Source organism: Leguminivora glycinivorella, chromosome 19 (assembly GCF_023078275.1).
Source record: "Leguminivora glycinivorella isolate SPB_JAAS2020 chromosome 19, LegGlyc_1.1, whole genome shotgun sequence".
Taxonomy (NCBI): domain Eukaryota; kingdom Metazoa; phylum Arthropoda; class Insecta; order Lepidoptera; family Tortricidae; genus Leguminivora; species Leguminivora glycinivorella.
The window spans coordinates 3,947,585-3,963,308 of record NC_062989.1 but is presented as its reverse complement, the minus strand read 5'-3'; the positions used below and the strand labels follow the sequence as shown (position 1 = coordinate 3,963,308).

Below are 15,724 nucleotides of genomic sequence, written 5' to 3'. Positions count from 1 at the left end.
GGTACCATCACCATTTTGCCAACCAGATGAAAATAATATTCTATTTAATAAAATAAGTTTCTGAACATGACTTAGAATGGCAGCCTCAATAAAAATGTTCAAGATTTTAATCTTATGGATCTTAGACCATCACTGAAGAACACAACATCGACGTCTATATCAGCCGAGCCTGTGTTATATTAGACAAGGATTTCTCTATGACCGCAATATTACACACTAGTAACACTGCCTACCTACGCCGCGGTCCCGGGTTCGAATCCCGGGCATTTATTTGTGTGATGAGCACAGATATTTGTTCCTGAGTCATGGATGTCTATGTATATAAGTATTTGTATATTATATATATCGTTGTCTTAGTGAGTACCCACAACACAAGCCTCTTGAGCTTACCGTGGGACTCAGTCAATCTGTGTAGGAATAGGAATGTCCTATAATATTTATATTTATTTATATTTATTTGATACGTAGCTTACCTTAAAAAATCTAGGGAAGCGAATAATAGGGTTGACACCGATTTTGAGCTGCAGAAGATCCAGGGGTGTCAACGAAGCGATGTCGAGAAGGAAGGAGCGCGACGTTAGGTAGTGCTTGGCTAATTTCTTGGAGTCATACACCTGAAAAAAAAATGCAAGTGTATAGTGCGTCTAAAAATTATAATAAAAATTAAATCAAACTAAAAAAAAAAAGTCTGTACCCTACAATAATGGTGATATGGCTGGTACGGTCAGCCAATAATGTTGTTTACCACTTTTCGACCTTGTGTTTAAAAATCGAGTTGAAAAGTGGTGAAACCACTTTTTTGGCTGACTGTACATGTGGTGCCAAGACGATATGTTTGGATCAAGATGGTCACGTGACGATATTTGCACCGATTTGCAATACCAAGTTGTTAAAGGAAATCGTGGTAAATGTAGTGATATTCATTTGTTAATAAAGACAACATCAAAGGTACCTCTTCTTTACGCTGCCGTAAATATGTGAGTGTGCACGGGAAAACGTCCCACTTTGTCGATTGCTATAAAGCCGCTTTGTCAGTTTATTCATATAAAGATACAAGTAAATTTCGCCTTAATGGTAACCTACAAAGTGGGACGTTTTACTAAACACACTGACATATATTCTTAGAGTTGACCTCTTATAAAATACTTTGGGAGGCCCATTTATTTGAAGGGTATTCACGACTAGGTGCTTCAACAAAGAAAAGAAGCAAAGGAGTTGCTTGCGAAACGAAGAATATAGAAATACCAACCAAATAGGTACGTTGTACAAAACATACTGGAAGGTCATAAATTGTGAGTGTGTTTTGTGAAACGTCCCACTTTGTAGGTTACCATTAAGGCGAAATTTACTTGTATCTTTATATGAATAAACTGACAAAGCGGCTTTATAGCAATCGACAAAGTGGGACGTTTTCCCGTGCACACTCACAATTGGATATTTATTACGTATGATTTTAAGATCCATTTAGATTATTAATATTAAACTTTTTGTGTTTGAAAATTATTTATAGAAAGCTTCATCTTCATTTCGCAATTTTTTTACGCAAGTTGAGATTAAATAATATAGAATTTTATAAAATCATCAGTGGTTTTTATATGAATAAGATATCTCGATGTGAATACAGGCATCATTATTTTCCATCACCTCATTGGACTTTATGAATAATGATGTCTAAAATAAATATTTATTAATTATTCAATAAAAAAAAATCATTCCAAATATGTTCTGAATTCGTGAAGTCTCTACATTTTGCTTCTAACTATCCACGTTTTGATTACTGCTGACTAGCCTATTGACCACCGCAGTTTCAGAGATGCCACTAAATCCAATAAAATATTACCCAATTTCTCTGTTCTTAAGCATAAACATATTCTTTTCCCACGCAACGTTTACCTCTGAGCTGTGCCTTTAAGACAAAGGTATATTTTGTGGAAATCACATAAAACAGACGAGACATATCTAGTAGGGCGGAATATAAACGACTCAAGTCATTTGCGTCACCTGTTTCGTCTACGCGTCGACATCACGTTCTGCTCGGATTGAAAGTGAATGTGGGAGCTCGTACGATTTTGAACGAAAAATAGTATTATGTATATCATAAAAGATACGAAAGTTATTTTATCAGACAAAACTGTTCAGATTCTACGTGATTTTAAACTGTATGCTACCCAAGTACAGTTTCACTTCCAAGCTAAGCGAAGACATTGCGCTAGTCATGAAAATATGAAATATGTAGAAGTCGTGGAACATTAAATGTTAAATTTTAACATGTTGGTACCCTGTCCGTAGTGTCCGTAGTAGCATGACCAAATAAATATCTTTCATGGACCATTTAGCCTTTAGCCGCTTAGCATTTCGCTCCAGGTCTAAAACTATATGATCATCACGAATTTCAAAATGTCCCGTGTCCAGGTATCCTGTCCAATCATTAGCTTCACTAAAACTTCAAGCGCGAATATTTCATCACAGGTAGCTACTGATGTACCTAAATAGAAGCCATGGAATCCATGACTCTTTGTCCCAAGTACCTACTTGTCTGTAGCTTCACCGCCGAATGGAAAACCAACATCTTGTCACTGATAACGCTTAAGTATGAAATATTTAGAACTCATGGAACACTTACCATAAATCTCTGTTCCAGATCCAGCGCGAAAACTGCTCCGCTGATGTTGTCGTAAAAAACATTTAGAAGTCATGGAACTCCTACCTTTAGTTCCTGTTGCAAGTATACTGTCAGTAGCTTCACTTCACTAAGTTTAACGATGATGTACGTATTTTTGGAACATCTAAATGTCATGGATCACTTACCATACGTCCTTTCGTTCCAGTTATCTAGTCCGTAAGCAAGAAACATTTAAAAGTCATGGAACTCTCACCATGAGTTCCTATGCCAAGTACCTTTACTGTCCGTGGCTTCACTAGCTACTACCATTGTGATATTGTCGTATGGTACGTAAGAATGGAAAATCTAGAAGTCATGGAACTTACCATAAGTCCTTGTTCTTAGATATCCTGCGTGCGTAGCCGAATGCACAAACGCCCACGAAACGCTCGAAACATCTAGAATTTGCCAGTCCCTTTACCAGGTATCGTATCTGTTGTTTCTCTAATCACTAGTAGTATCGCTGATGCTGATGATACGTCAGCATGTATTACCATCTAGAAGTCATGGAACTGATGGAACACTTACCATAAGTCCTTGTGCCAGATATCCTGTCCACAACTGCACTAGGCTGCTCAGGTCCAGAGCAAAAACTGCGTCGCTGATGTTGTCTTAAGGAAGAATAATGTAGAAGTCATGGAACTCCTGTTGTAAGTTCCCGTTGCAAGCATACTGACCGTAGGTTCAGTTTGCTAAGTATTAACGATGATGTTGTCGATTTTTACGTGGGTATGAAATATCTAGTAATCATGGAACACTTACCATAAGTCCTTGTTCCAGATATCCTGTACGCAGCTGTACGACCAGGTCCAACGCGAAAACTGCGTCGCTGATGCCGTCGCACGTTAGCCAGAATACGTGGAACATTATCTGTGGAACACAGTTTAGAATTAATCTTGGTTGTTCAACCATATCGTACTTCATATAAATTATTAAAAAAAACGATTTTCAAATATTGAATTTTTCTAATCAAAAGGAATCCTTCACTTTGGGATTGAAGTAAAATAAATCAACCATTATTATCAAGATAGAAAGTATAAAGGCACTTTGTTTATTCATATAGAAAAAGAAAAAAGAAAACCAAAGTTTGACAGCGATTTAGAGACGAATTGATTCCCTAAGTAACTATAGCTACCTTCGAGTCATTTAGGGTTGTCTAACTTCAGAAAATTGTTTTTCACCACACCAACGGGTAAAGGCTTACTTTGCTATTCGAAAACAGATAGCAAAATTTTATCCACAAGAGTGCAAAGTAATTTCATACAAATTTTAACTTGATGTCTTAAGCTGGCTGGTAGAATTTACCTATAAATGATGATTTTGAATCATAAATATTGAATAAAACGATGGATTTGATTTAGTTTGATGTTTTATAGTCAGTATTTTGTTCATGTTGGTGAAGTGAAAAATTTTGTGTTTCACTCGGCGGCAAAGTTTGTTTAACCTTCGTGCCTTGAAACCCTCGCGGCGCTCAAGATTCTACTTTATGAACCATAACATTGGAATGGTTCAAAATTGGAATCTTTCGCTTTCTCGGGTATCAATACTGGCACGTGCGGTTAAACAACTACTTTGCCCCCTTGTAAAACAAATAACTATTATTAAGTTGTGCCAAACTTAATAATTGCTCTTAGCAATGGGAAGTCGAACGCATTCGAATTCCCCCGAATTGACGCACCACTGATTTGAGTCGTAAACATTAAAACAAATAAAAGCATAATTCAAATAGAGTTGTTGTAAAATGTATTTAATTCAATTTTAAATTTGGGTTAATTTACCATAGTAATCGTTACCGAAATCCAAGTACAAAATGGGTAGTTAAAATGCCCTTTAATGTTTGTTGAAACTTGGAGGATTCTAAGGAATTTGGTTGGTAACTAACACTACAGTTACAGATCTGAGCAATTCCTAATAATTAGGAGAAACCGCAACGCCTACAGAACCACGGCATGTAATTAGCCTATCTAAATGTGGCTTTTCATTGCAGAATAAACTTTAAACGATTTTTCCACCTAATAATTGAGCCTTATGTCCAGTCCACATTAACGTATTATTTGAAATGTCATACGAAATTGTCAAATGATTTAAAGTGACAAGGTACAGAAATCATCACTTATTTATGCCGGTGACTGTCCTACTGCTGGGCACAGGCTCTCAAGCACGAGAAGGCTCGGAATATAGTCCTCACGCTAGCCCAATGCGGCTTGAGAACTTGACATACACCTTTGAATTACTTCGCAGATATGCAGGTTTCCTCACGTTGTTTTCCGTCACCAAAAAGATGGTAAATGTAAAATTATATTTCGTACATAAGTTCAAAAAAAACTCATTAGTACGAGCCAGGATTTGAACCAGCGACCTCCGGATTGAAAGTCGGGCGTCATATCGACTCGGCCACCACCGTTTTGAATATATAACCAATAATACCGTTGTTTTAGTGTACGATCACACATAGGTGCGATTTGTGTTATTCCCTGCATTTGATATAATATATGTAGACATACGCGACACGCGCGTCTTAAACAACTCCTATACTGAGAGAAATTTGCATTGTGAATTTAACAAGTTCGACTTGTTGCGGTTTATCCGTTTGAATCAGCCAAACGTATGTTTAAAACAATATGTGTCAGGTTGTTTTTATAAAATTGACTTGTTGATTCAAATATATTGCCGATTCAAATGACAAGTACCTTGTTGTTTGAACCAAAGAGCACGTAGGCGCTATTTTAACCAAAAAACTTGTTGAACGAACACAAAAACTGGTTGTATTTTCTCTCAGTGTATACTCTTTCAAGCCTACTTGCTTACTTCTTCAGTAGAAGACAAGGCAGTAAACTAAAAAAAAATACATATTTGGCTACGTGAAGAATTCAATATTTTTTTTAGTTTCAATTATTTTTCTACTAAAGAAATTGGCTGTCCAGATAATTCAATACTTAGTAATAGGGAGTCAACGTACTGACTTGAGTAAACAGAAAATAGATAAAGACAAAACTTTGGATTGCTGTCTCAAAACTTTTACGGTGTGACTCCGGGAAACACAGCTAAACTTGATTCCTGGTGTTATTGGATGAACTGTACCTAATCATGTATTAGTGGATATTATAGTAAGTAATAGCACTACTGCGCCAAAATTGTAAAGCTAGCTTGCTAGAATATACTTTTCATCACGCTAAAAAAACTACAAACGTCGTAGGTATTTATAAAATATCTTAACAAATATACCGACCGGTCTGGCCTAGCGTGTAGTGACCCTGCCTGCTAAGCCGCAGATAGATAGATAGATATAGATAGATAGATAGATAGATAGATAGATAGATAGATAGATAGATAGATAGATAGATAGATAGATAGATAGATAGATAGATAGATAGATAGATAGATAGATAGATAGATAGATAGATAGATAGATAGATAGATAGATAGATAGATAGATAGATAGATAGATAGATAGATAGATAGATAGATAGATAGATAGATAGATAGATAGATAGATAGATAGATAGATAGATAGATAGATAGATAGATAGATAGATAGATAGATAGATAGATAGATAGATAGATAGATAGATAGATAGATAGATAGATAGATAGATAGATAGATAGATAGATAGATAGATAGATAGATAGATAGATAGATAGATAGATAGATAGATAGATAGATAGATAGATAGATAGATAGATAGATAGATAGATAGATAGATAGATAGATAGATAGATAGATAGATAGATAGATAGATAGATAGATAGATAGATAGATAGATAGATAGATAGATAGATAGATAGATAGATAGATAGATAGATAGATAGATAGATAGATAGATAGATAGATAGATAGATAGATAGATAGATAGATAGATAGATAGATAGATAGATAGATAGATAGATAGATAGACAGATAGATAGATAGATAGAACAGACATATACAGACAATTACAGACAGAAAAAAGATCAGAAATAGAACAATTTATATAATAGATAGATAAAAATAGACAATAGATAATAAATAATAGAATAATAAAATTATAATAATAAATTAGAATTAATAAATACAATTATGTCGTTTTGGGGGATGTTCTACTCTTATTCATCAAGGAACTCCTTTACTGAGTAATAGGCCTTCGTCAGGCAAAACATTTTTTCTCAAACATGCAATGAAATATTGTCTTTACGTTCCTTAAAATGGGCTGGGAAGTATCGCTTTTTGGGCGCAACAACTCGAGAGGACTGTAAAGGGATTTAATATTATTTTTTAGGCCTAGGCCTGCAAAGTAACTTTTTTTTATAAAATATTGTCCTTTAGAGCATTTTTTTTTATTTCATTGTATGTTTGAGAAAAGCACTATACATGCCTCGGCGTGAAAACGGATTCCCGGCCTCGTATCCCTATCCGGCCTCGCTCGCACGCTCGCTCGGCCGTATATACCCACTTGGCCGGAAATCCTCATTTTCCCGGCCTCTGATGTAATGTACTATTAAATAGGTTTTAGGGTGAGCTAGCGACGATACTCTTAAAGCGTAAGGTATTATGATATCGAATAGGTACCAGTTGCCGTATAGCCTGTCAACGAAACGAATACGAAAAGCCTCCAAAGGTAGTCTGGCTTTGTCGCGCCAATACGCAAGAGCGAGCTATCGAGCTACGAGCGGAAACGACATAATTAACCATTAATTATAAAATCAAAAATAAAAAAAAATAAAATAAATATTATAGGACATTCTTACACAGTGATTGACTGAGGTTCCCCCCACGGTAAGCTCAAGAAGGCAAATTTTTGTAGATGTGCTGGTACTCAGACAACAATATATAATAATATATAAATACAGATTTATATACATGGAAAACATCCATGACTCAGGAACAAATATCTGTGCTCATCACACTAATAAATGCCCTTACCGGGATTCGAACCCGGGACCGCGGCGCAGCAGGCAGGGTCACTACCGACTGCGCCAGACCGGTCGTCAAAATTATATGAAATTAAATTGTAAATTTAATTATTGTCACCTTTTTTGGCAAATAAGTCCGTGTAGAAACAATTATTTATGTGACTGGTTGGTGAATGACTACATCAAACCTATTTGAAAATATATGGCGTTCCATGTTTAAAGGGTCTACATGCTTTATGTGCTATAAGGAACCTTTAGGCATGGAAAGTCACATGAAAACTTAATGATAAATGGCACTGCATTAGAAAATCTTAACTGGTAACTCCATACTATTAAATATTATCTATGACTGTCTGCGCTAAATATGCGTCCGACGGCGCGGTAAGCGATCGCCACTGTTGACAAAAACAGCTCCGATCAAGTTTATTGGCAGTGTGACAATACTGACAGTGGTGTAATTTTGATCATAACGCTTGCTGTGCTTAACTTCATAATCACGGACTAATATGACGACGAAAACGTTATTTCTACATTTTAGCTAGAAAATTGAAGAATAAAGTGCGGCGTTTTCGTTTTCAATTTACGATTTTCTTGATAAAAAGATGGATTGAATGTTCTAATGGCAAAAATAGGTCAAAATAGATCAATAAATTTTTCCCCTCACTAGCTCGGAAACACGTGTTTTGTCCTTTAATACCAGCGGGTAAAAACGCATTTTATCCACTAGTGAGTAAAGTAATTTGACCTTGAATAAAGTCAAATTAACTGCTTTAAAATTGATAAAAGTAGGTGAATCTAGTAATAAAGATGATTTACCACCTGCGGAACTACTGGAAGCAGTGATAAACGCATTTTTTGCGTTGTAGTTTCCTCGCTATAGTGAGGGGAAAAGTTTTGTGTTACACTCGGGTGCAAATGTATTTTACTTCTCATGTGTTAAAAAACTCGCAAGTTCAGGATTCTATTCTCGAACCACTCGCTTCGCTCGTGGTTCAACTATAGAATCCTTTCACTTGCTCGTTTTTCAATTCCACACTCGGCGTTAAAATACAACTTTGCCCCCTTGTATAACAAATAACTAATCACATCCCACGGGTATCTCCTAGCCTAGGGTAGCATTTTTCTCATATCAGAAAGTTACAAGCGGTCGCCCCTTTTCTACCTTTAGGTACTTGACATATTAGACAGCGACTACCACTTGTAATTTGTAACTGTAGTCTACTACTCTATATCTAGTAAGTACAGAGTGAATACTTTTGAAAATATGTTAAACGACATTATCTGACAATTCTATTCGAACGGAAATGTTATTCATAATACTAACCATTCAGGCGTGCAACTTCCAAACCAATGAGTTTCTCGGAACCGATTGGACAAAATACGAGTAGGTATTTGACGTTTACCAGCAGGTTTTTGGTGGACGAACATGTAAAATCTCTGCAAATTTTTATTTTGCCAGAATTCACACGTGGTCCAGAGAATAATTTTAATAAACATCACAATTGCGATCTCAATATGTCATGGATCGGATCTGCCAGCAATGGCAGCCATACTGTTTGTACAACTACTCTTTTCCAACCCAGAGAATAAACTAGGTCTTATTAGGATTAGTCCGGTTTCTTCACGATGTTTTCCTTTACCGAAAAGCGACTGGCAAATATAAAAAGATTTTTTGTGTTCCGAGGCGGTCACTGGGATTTTGATTGAACCCGCAACCTTTGTATTGAAAGGTTCGCGGTTTTATTGCTGGGCCATCAGTGTCAAAGCGCCAATCAATATCAGAAAAAGAGATTTTTTAAATTTTCTAGCTTATTTGTATTTATATTAACAAGAGACCGCCCAAGTACTAAACCTCTTAGAAGCGAATGGTTGAAAGGTTCCATCCTGCGGTTACGAACAACTTCAACAAGCTATTGTCAACTGTGAGGCCTACCCCGAACCCCATTGAATATCCTCTCCCTGTCACACTTATGTACAAATTCACAAGCGTGACAGAGACGCAATTAAACTCTGTTTCGTGGTAAAGTGGGCCTACACTTCTCAAGTTGTACAAGGCTGAGTGCAGTCTAATTATTTACAGTTCTGCGCTGTATGCCTGTAGGAGTGTACTGAAGTAGGCCGTTATTATTGACTGTGCTTGCCTTCTTGACATTAACGGTCCAATTAGAACTTTGAGATACATCAAATATTAGATAAGATTATTGATTAAGTGTAATAGAGTAGTCCAGAAGGTCTAGCACAGCCTGCGCTCTCGCCCGCAGGTCCGTACCTGAAGTCGCGCTTAATGTATGGACTCGCGCTCGACAGCGCAAGTTGTGCTAAACGGCCAGGAAGCATTAGCATGTAATAATAATAACATAAGCTTGCGCTCTGCATGTAAATAGTTTTAAGTTAATTAGTGCCTAACAAATATTTAAGTATATGTAAAAGTTAAAACTGCAAGACAGTTTGGCGAGAAACATAAGTGTGAATAATATAATGTACCTACTTATTTGTCAAATAAAAAAAAAAGATACAGATACGATATGGATAGGATGCCAAAGATTTTGCCATATAATAAAATTTTGAAAAAGTTTTAATGGTAGCAGTCCGTGGATACTCGATCCGTCGATGTCATCAGATGGCATCAGCTACAAAACACAATTATTCTGGTCATAATGAGGGTAGTGGCTTTTAATACTTCCCATCCTATACAATTTCATCTTTTTTACTAACTTACTTACTACAAGAGAGTGATACATATTCACGCAGCTTAGCAAAAAAGAGTAGCAATGTTTTTTTTTTAACACAGCAACACTTTTTTCCTACAGAAGTGTCAAAACAGTTGCCAAACGCAAAACGGTTTAAATTGATGGTGGCGCCCCTAATTCTATAAAACCATTTCATTTCATTTTATCTGTCGCAGTTAAGTGTGAAAATAAGCTGCCAAACTCAATTAATCGAAACGAATTAAACACGGTTAAAAATAAACGCGATTTCTGTGTAAACGCGATCTCGCGTAGTTAAGCTCTCGAATTCGCAGCATTATTAAGTTTCACACACTGTCAACATTCACTATAGACGCTACTGAATGTGGGTCGGCCAAAGATTTAAAAAACGATACGACAATTCATATAATTTCGAGTGAGTGTTCTGGCTTGTTCTGCCTTATTGGAACGGTATAACGCGATTGGTTGGTAAATATTTAAAATAAATAAATATTCTGCGACACTAAACTTACACAGATCAACCTAACCCCTCCCAAGCTAAGTCCTTGGGTAGGACATACTAGCATGTTTAAATTGCGTATTGTTTTTGTTTGAAATACAAAAGAAGTTTGTTCAACATACTTAAATGGTGAAGATATAAGTTTCCTGCCCATAAACTGCTGTACAGTTTCCCAGATAAGTTTAAAACTTTACTATAAGTTTCTTTTCTTGTAATAAATAAATAAATAAAGCAAACCTTGTACCGTGGATACTAGACGTCGATATACATAAATACATGTTCATGTACATAGAAAATATCCATGGCTCACTAAGAAATAAATAAATAAATAAATATAAATATTATAGGACATTCTTACACAAATAGTATTTATTACACAATTAATTGTCCTCCCAGGGATTTGAACCCAGGACCGATCGGTTCACTACCGATTAGACAAGATGGGTCGTTTAGATCTTATGGGGTTCGATTGATCGCATAAACTGCAAGCTTGGCACGTTTTCATGCTGCAACTATTTTAGTGCCCGTCTGCCACATCCTTACAAAGTAACATATAAGTCAATGGGGTGTTGGTATATGAAAGTTGTGTTTACTTTGTCACATATGGGTGGTGTCAGAGATAAAAGTTATATCACCCTGACAAGGCTGGATAAGGGATATCCGGTTTGAAATTCAGTCTGTATCAATCAAGTTCAAGAAATTCAAGTTGTTAGCAAAGTATGAGGTTATTTCAGCCTTGTGTACCTCTCTACCTAAAGAGTTGACTATTGAAGTAACATACATTTCTGAGAGCTGAACAACTCGCAACGGTGTGGAGTGTACGGTTTGGCAACGCGCATACAACTTTTCTTAAATGTAACCGCTGCAAGCACTCGAGTCATGCCTGATGAAGAATCACCAAGGGATCCGAAACATATCGCCAATATACACGGTGCTCGTGAGCATTGCGAGAGATTTTAACAGCATATTCCCGATCCCATTTTAAGAGTAAAATGTCATATTAATTAATACTTTTCTGGATTTCGCCTAGTTTTACAGTTATTACCGGTTGAAAATATTTTCTCATTTTCAGTGCCAGTCTCATGAATAACATTTACTTTTTATTTGAGAGAATAAATTAAAAATAGTAAAAAAAATGACAAAAAAAAAATTTTTTTTCGCAAAATTTTCTCATTTTTTTTCTTTCTTTCGGCCTCAGAAATGCTGGGTTAAAATTTTTCGCGATGCTCCCGAGTACCGTGTATATCAATAACTGTAAGTAATATAAATGATTTTTTCTATATTTTGACAGAAGTTGCAGCAGATACAAAGGCTTGATCTTGTTTCCCACCATAGAATCATTAAAAACATTGGCTGGATCAAAAACCACAAAGTGAGGTGTGCAAGATATTTATGCCGCGTATACTCTAACCCTACTAACGCGAAAGGGGCTACATTCTTCTCACTGATGACTGGCCACGGCTCGTTAGGACCAACAAATGGTTTCAGCAAAACGGTGGAAATGTTCTTTATATCATTACGACCGAGAATTGAGCAGATGTTTTCTAAACCCCTTATAAACGTTCAATAAAATTATCAAGCTGATAAAGTTCATATTTAAAAATATTTTAAGCGGGTTACTCACGTGTTTAGTCGATATAACGTTCGACATGTTTCGATCCATTTTCGAGGATCATTATCAAGAGTAGCAACCCCGCCCTTCCATGTCGAGACACAGGACGTCGAATGTTAATGTTATATCGACTTACACGTGAGTAACCCGCTTAAAATATTTTTAAATATGTTCGAGTCTCACGGGAGTTTTATAGTTAAAATCCGAAAAAGTTCGTTTGTCCCTTTCTATCACACCAATACGTCGGAAAGGGACAAACGAACTTTATCGGCTTGATAACTTTAGTGAACGTTTATGAATATGGGGGTAAGTATTTACGTATTTGCATATTATCCGAGCTCCGACAACTAACAGTTGTCAGTTTGTCTGCTGAGAGAAAAAAACAACCAGTACCGTTACCATGGGCTGCCCAAGTGAGAGCCGTATTACTTTACTTAGAAAGTGAGTGAGTTTACGTTTGTTTACATTATATTGTACCTAACTTCACTCCAAAGAAGCTGCTTCTGTCCCTTTCTAAGTTTATGAATAAACGGAGAAAGAACTATAGACGAATGCTACGCCTCTGGTGTTTACGCGATGGAACTAAAATCATAAGTAAATGTAATTTACCCAGGGAGAATAGAGGTAAGGAGGAAAATCTGTCGAAGTAGAACAGTCGCAAAAATGACCGGCTGATGCCTTGTAATTGAGGTTACAAATCTCTCATGTCTTGCTCAATGATCAGCGACGTGACATGACATTAGACGTTCTATTCTCTAGGCTGATTTCGTTATACCGAACAAGTCAAGATGTAGTCCCGTGGTAGTGTGCTGACTTCGTATGCAGATGTTCTCAGGTTCGATCCTGACAGCGTTCTTTTTGATTTTTGGTTTTTATTTTAAATTTTCATTTTGTGTATTTTAATTGTGTTTAATTATTGTTTTATTAATAAAAATGTCAACTTAAGCCCTTTTACATTGTTTGCCCCATCTTAGGATTCTTAGGTAATGTTGTAAGTCTTGCGAATGAAATTTCGAAAAGTTGTAACAAAACAAAATATTTTTTGATATTAAAATTATAAAATATGCCGTGTGGTGACGGGTTAAGAATTTCATCACCCCCTTTCTTCCCGTGGGTGTCGTAGAAGGCGACAGTGGGATATGGGTTAAATTGTGGCGTAGGCGAGAGGCTGGCAACCTGTCACTGCAATGTCACAATTTCGTTTTCATTCAACCCCTTATTTGCCAAAAGTGGCACTGGAACTTGAGTAGTTTCATGTGCTCTGCCTACCCCTTCATGGGATACTGGCGTGATTGTATGTATGTATGTATGTAAAAATATAACATAATCCAGGAAAAGATATTATGTAGTAGAAAAAAATAAAAAAGCTCTTATCAGGATTTGCACCCGGGACCTCTTGCTCCGTAGGCGGGGTCACTACCGAGAAGGCTAAGAGATTGTCAAACCCTTATGTACCTGCTATTCCAGTGCCACCTATCTTTTCTTTTATATGTGCACTTCTGATACTTAAAGCTTTCGCTCCTTACCTCTAATCTCCATAAATTTACCTATCGAAATCTGTCAATATAGGGTCTACTGCGAATTCCGAAACATACGCATTGAGGGACTCTTCCTCTTTCACTTCATACTGATAAGAGTAAAAGAGACGCATGTCCACATTTCGATAACTTCGGTAGTAGGCCTCAAACCATAGGCCAAGTCATTCTGACGTGACATTTCTGTCAACTTAAGTACGAGTATACAAAAATCACACGGAATTTTCACGATTATTTTTGCAGTTTTAAATAAAATTATGACTAGCATATTGTATTAATTTATAATATTACGTGAAATTCATCATAAACCAGTAAACAAATCAAATAAGGTAATGAGTTATTTTTGGCCATAATTTTGTACTATTTACAGTTGAGATGATTATATTGCTCAAAGCCGTTTTTGGTTTCAGAAAGATGATGGAGGCTATTATTGAAATCAACATTTCCGAACAAACACGTATGGTATTCAGTCAACATGGAAGATAGTTCAATTAATATGAATACTGTGGCACTGTGGCAGATACGCTACTCATTACCTTCGGAAGCAGTACCAATTTATAGGTGTTTTTGTTCCGCGATGCACTTAATGGTATTATTGGCCATGATCATCACAGGTATATCTATAGAAGTGCTCCAATAGAGGAAGGAACCTCAACTCCAAAAAAATAATCCTGTTACTAAAATAAAGTATTTCATTAATTGACTTTGTTTATTTGTGATGTTCTCGAGTAGTAAAGAAATAGAAATATTTTATTTGCAGAAAAAGGGTACATAGCATCATATATAGAATTAGCTTTTGCCGGCGGCTTCGCCCGCGTAATAAAAGAATCCTTATTCAAACATGTACAAAAAATAAAATTTTCATTTGGACCCGTAGGTTTCTATGCATACGTTTGTCTGCGTTTTTTTCGATTACTCATATTACTATTGTCTTTAAAGAAATGCTTGCAATGATTGTAGAAATGTTACACAGCGACCACAGCGTAGGTAGTAGGTACGAGTAGATATATATCGACGCTGGAAAGGCTAATTGACTAACAGACCATTTTTGGGCATATGGAGTTATATACATCATTGGAATCAGCGATTTTTTCTGCGTCTAACGAGCTGGGTTTCAAAACGATCTAAAGACTTTTTTGGCTTGTTAGCAATTTGGAAAAAGGCAATTTACTAAAAACATTTTCTCTAACAAGCCACTTTTTTGACAAATTATTGAGATACTGGCTATATGTTAAATCCAAAAACACTTGTTTGGATGTTAGTCAATTACGATTAGTGTATTTTTATATGTTTTAGTTTATAAGTCATTTTACCGGAATCAAAAAATGTTATGATTATACGTTAACCATTTTTCTGGAACCGCGGTAGTAAAGAACTGCACGTTAGCCGTTTAACCAGAACCGCGGCAGTCTAAAACTGCACGTTAGTCGTTTATCCCAACCGGCGAAATAGTGGCTTAGGTGGTTTACCTAAACACTTTTCTAATTTTATATTTTTTTAATAAACAATTTGAATGTATGACACAATGCTGTTTTTTTAAGTGAAATTGTTGTATTATGTTTCAAAAGTGCATAAATACACTTACAATATCTTGCACAAATAAGTTTAACTTAATTAAAGATTCTTTTATGACAAATACAATAGTTTTCAGTATGACAGTTTCTAAAAACAGGTGTTAGTTTTTGGTGAAGTGCCTTTTAAGCTGTTATACCAGTGTTTCATAATGTTAGCAAGTGGCTGTTATGCATTTTCTTCGATTCTACTTTTGTTTGAATCGTCTTATTATATGTTCTTTTGGGTTGGGTTTTAAAGCTAATA

At 36.0% G+C, this 15,724-nt stretch overlaps 1 protein-coding gene across 1 annotated transcript in view; it reads right to left on the bottom strand.

The window, feature by feature from the left end:
* The window catches only part of LOC125236550, a 106,633-nt gene that overhangs the window by 50,629 nt on the left and 40,280 nt on the right, over nt 1-15,724 (bottom strand). The window contains exons 4-5 of the mRNA XM_048143391.1: nt 3,425-3,532; nt 474-614 (exon numbers count right to left, since the gene is read on the bottom strand). Coding sequence (XP_047999348.1) covers nt 474-614; nt 3,425-3,532 — 249 coding nt within the window. The remainder of the gene's footprint in view (nt 1-473; nt 615-3,424; nt 3,533-15,724) is intronic.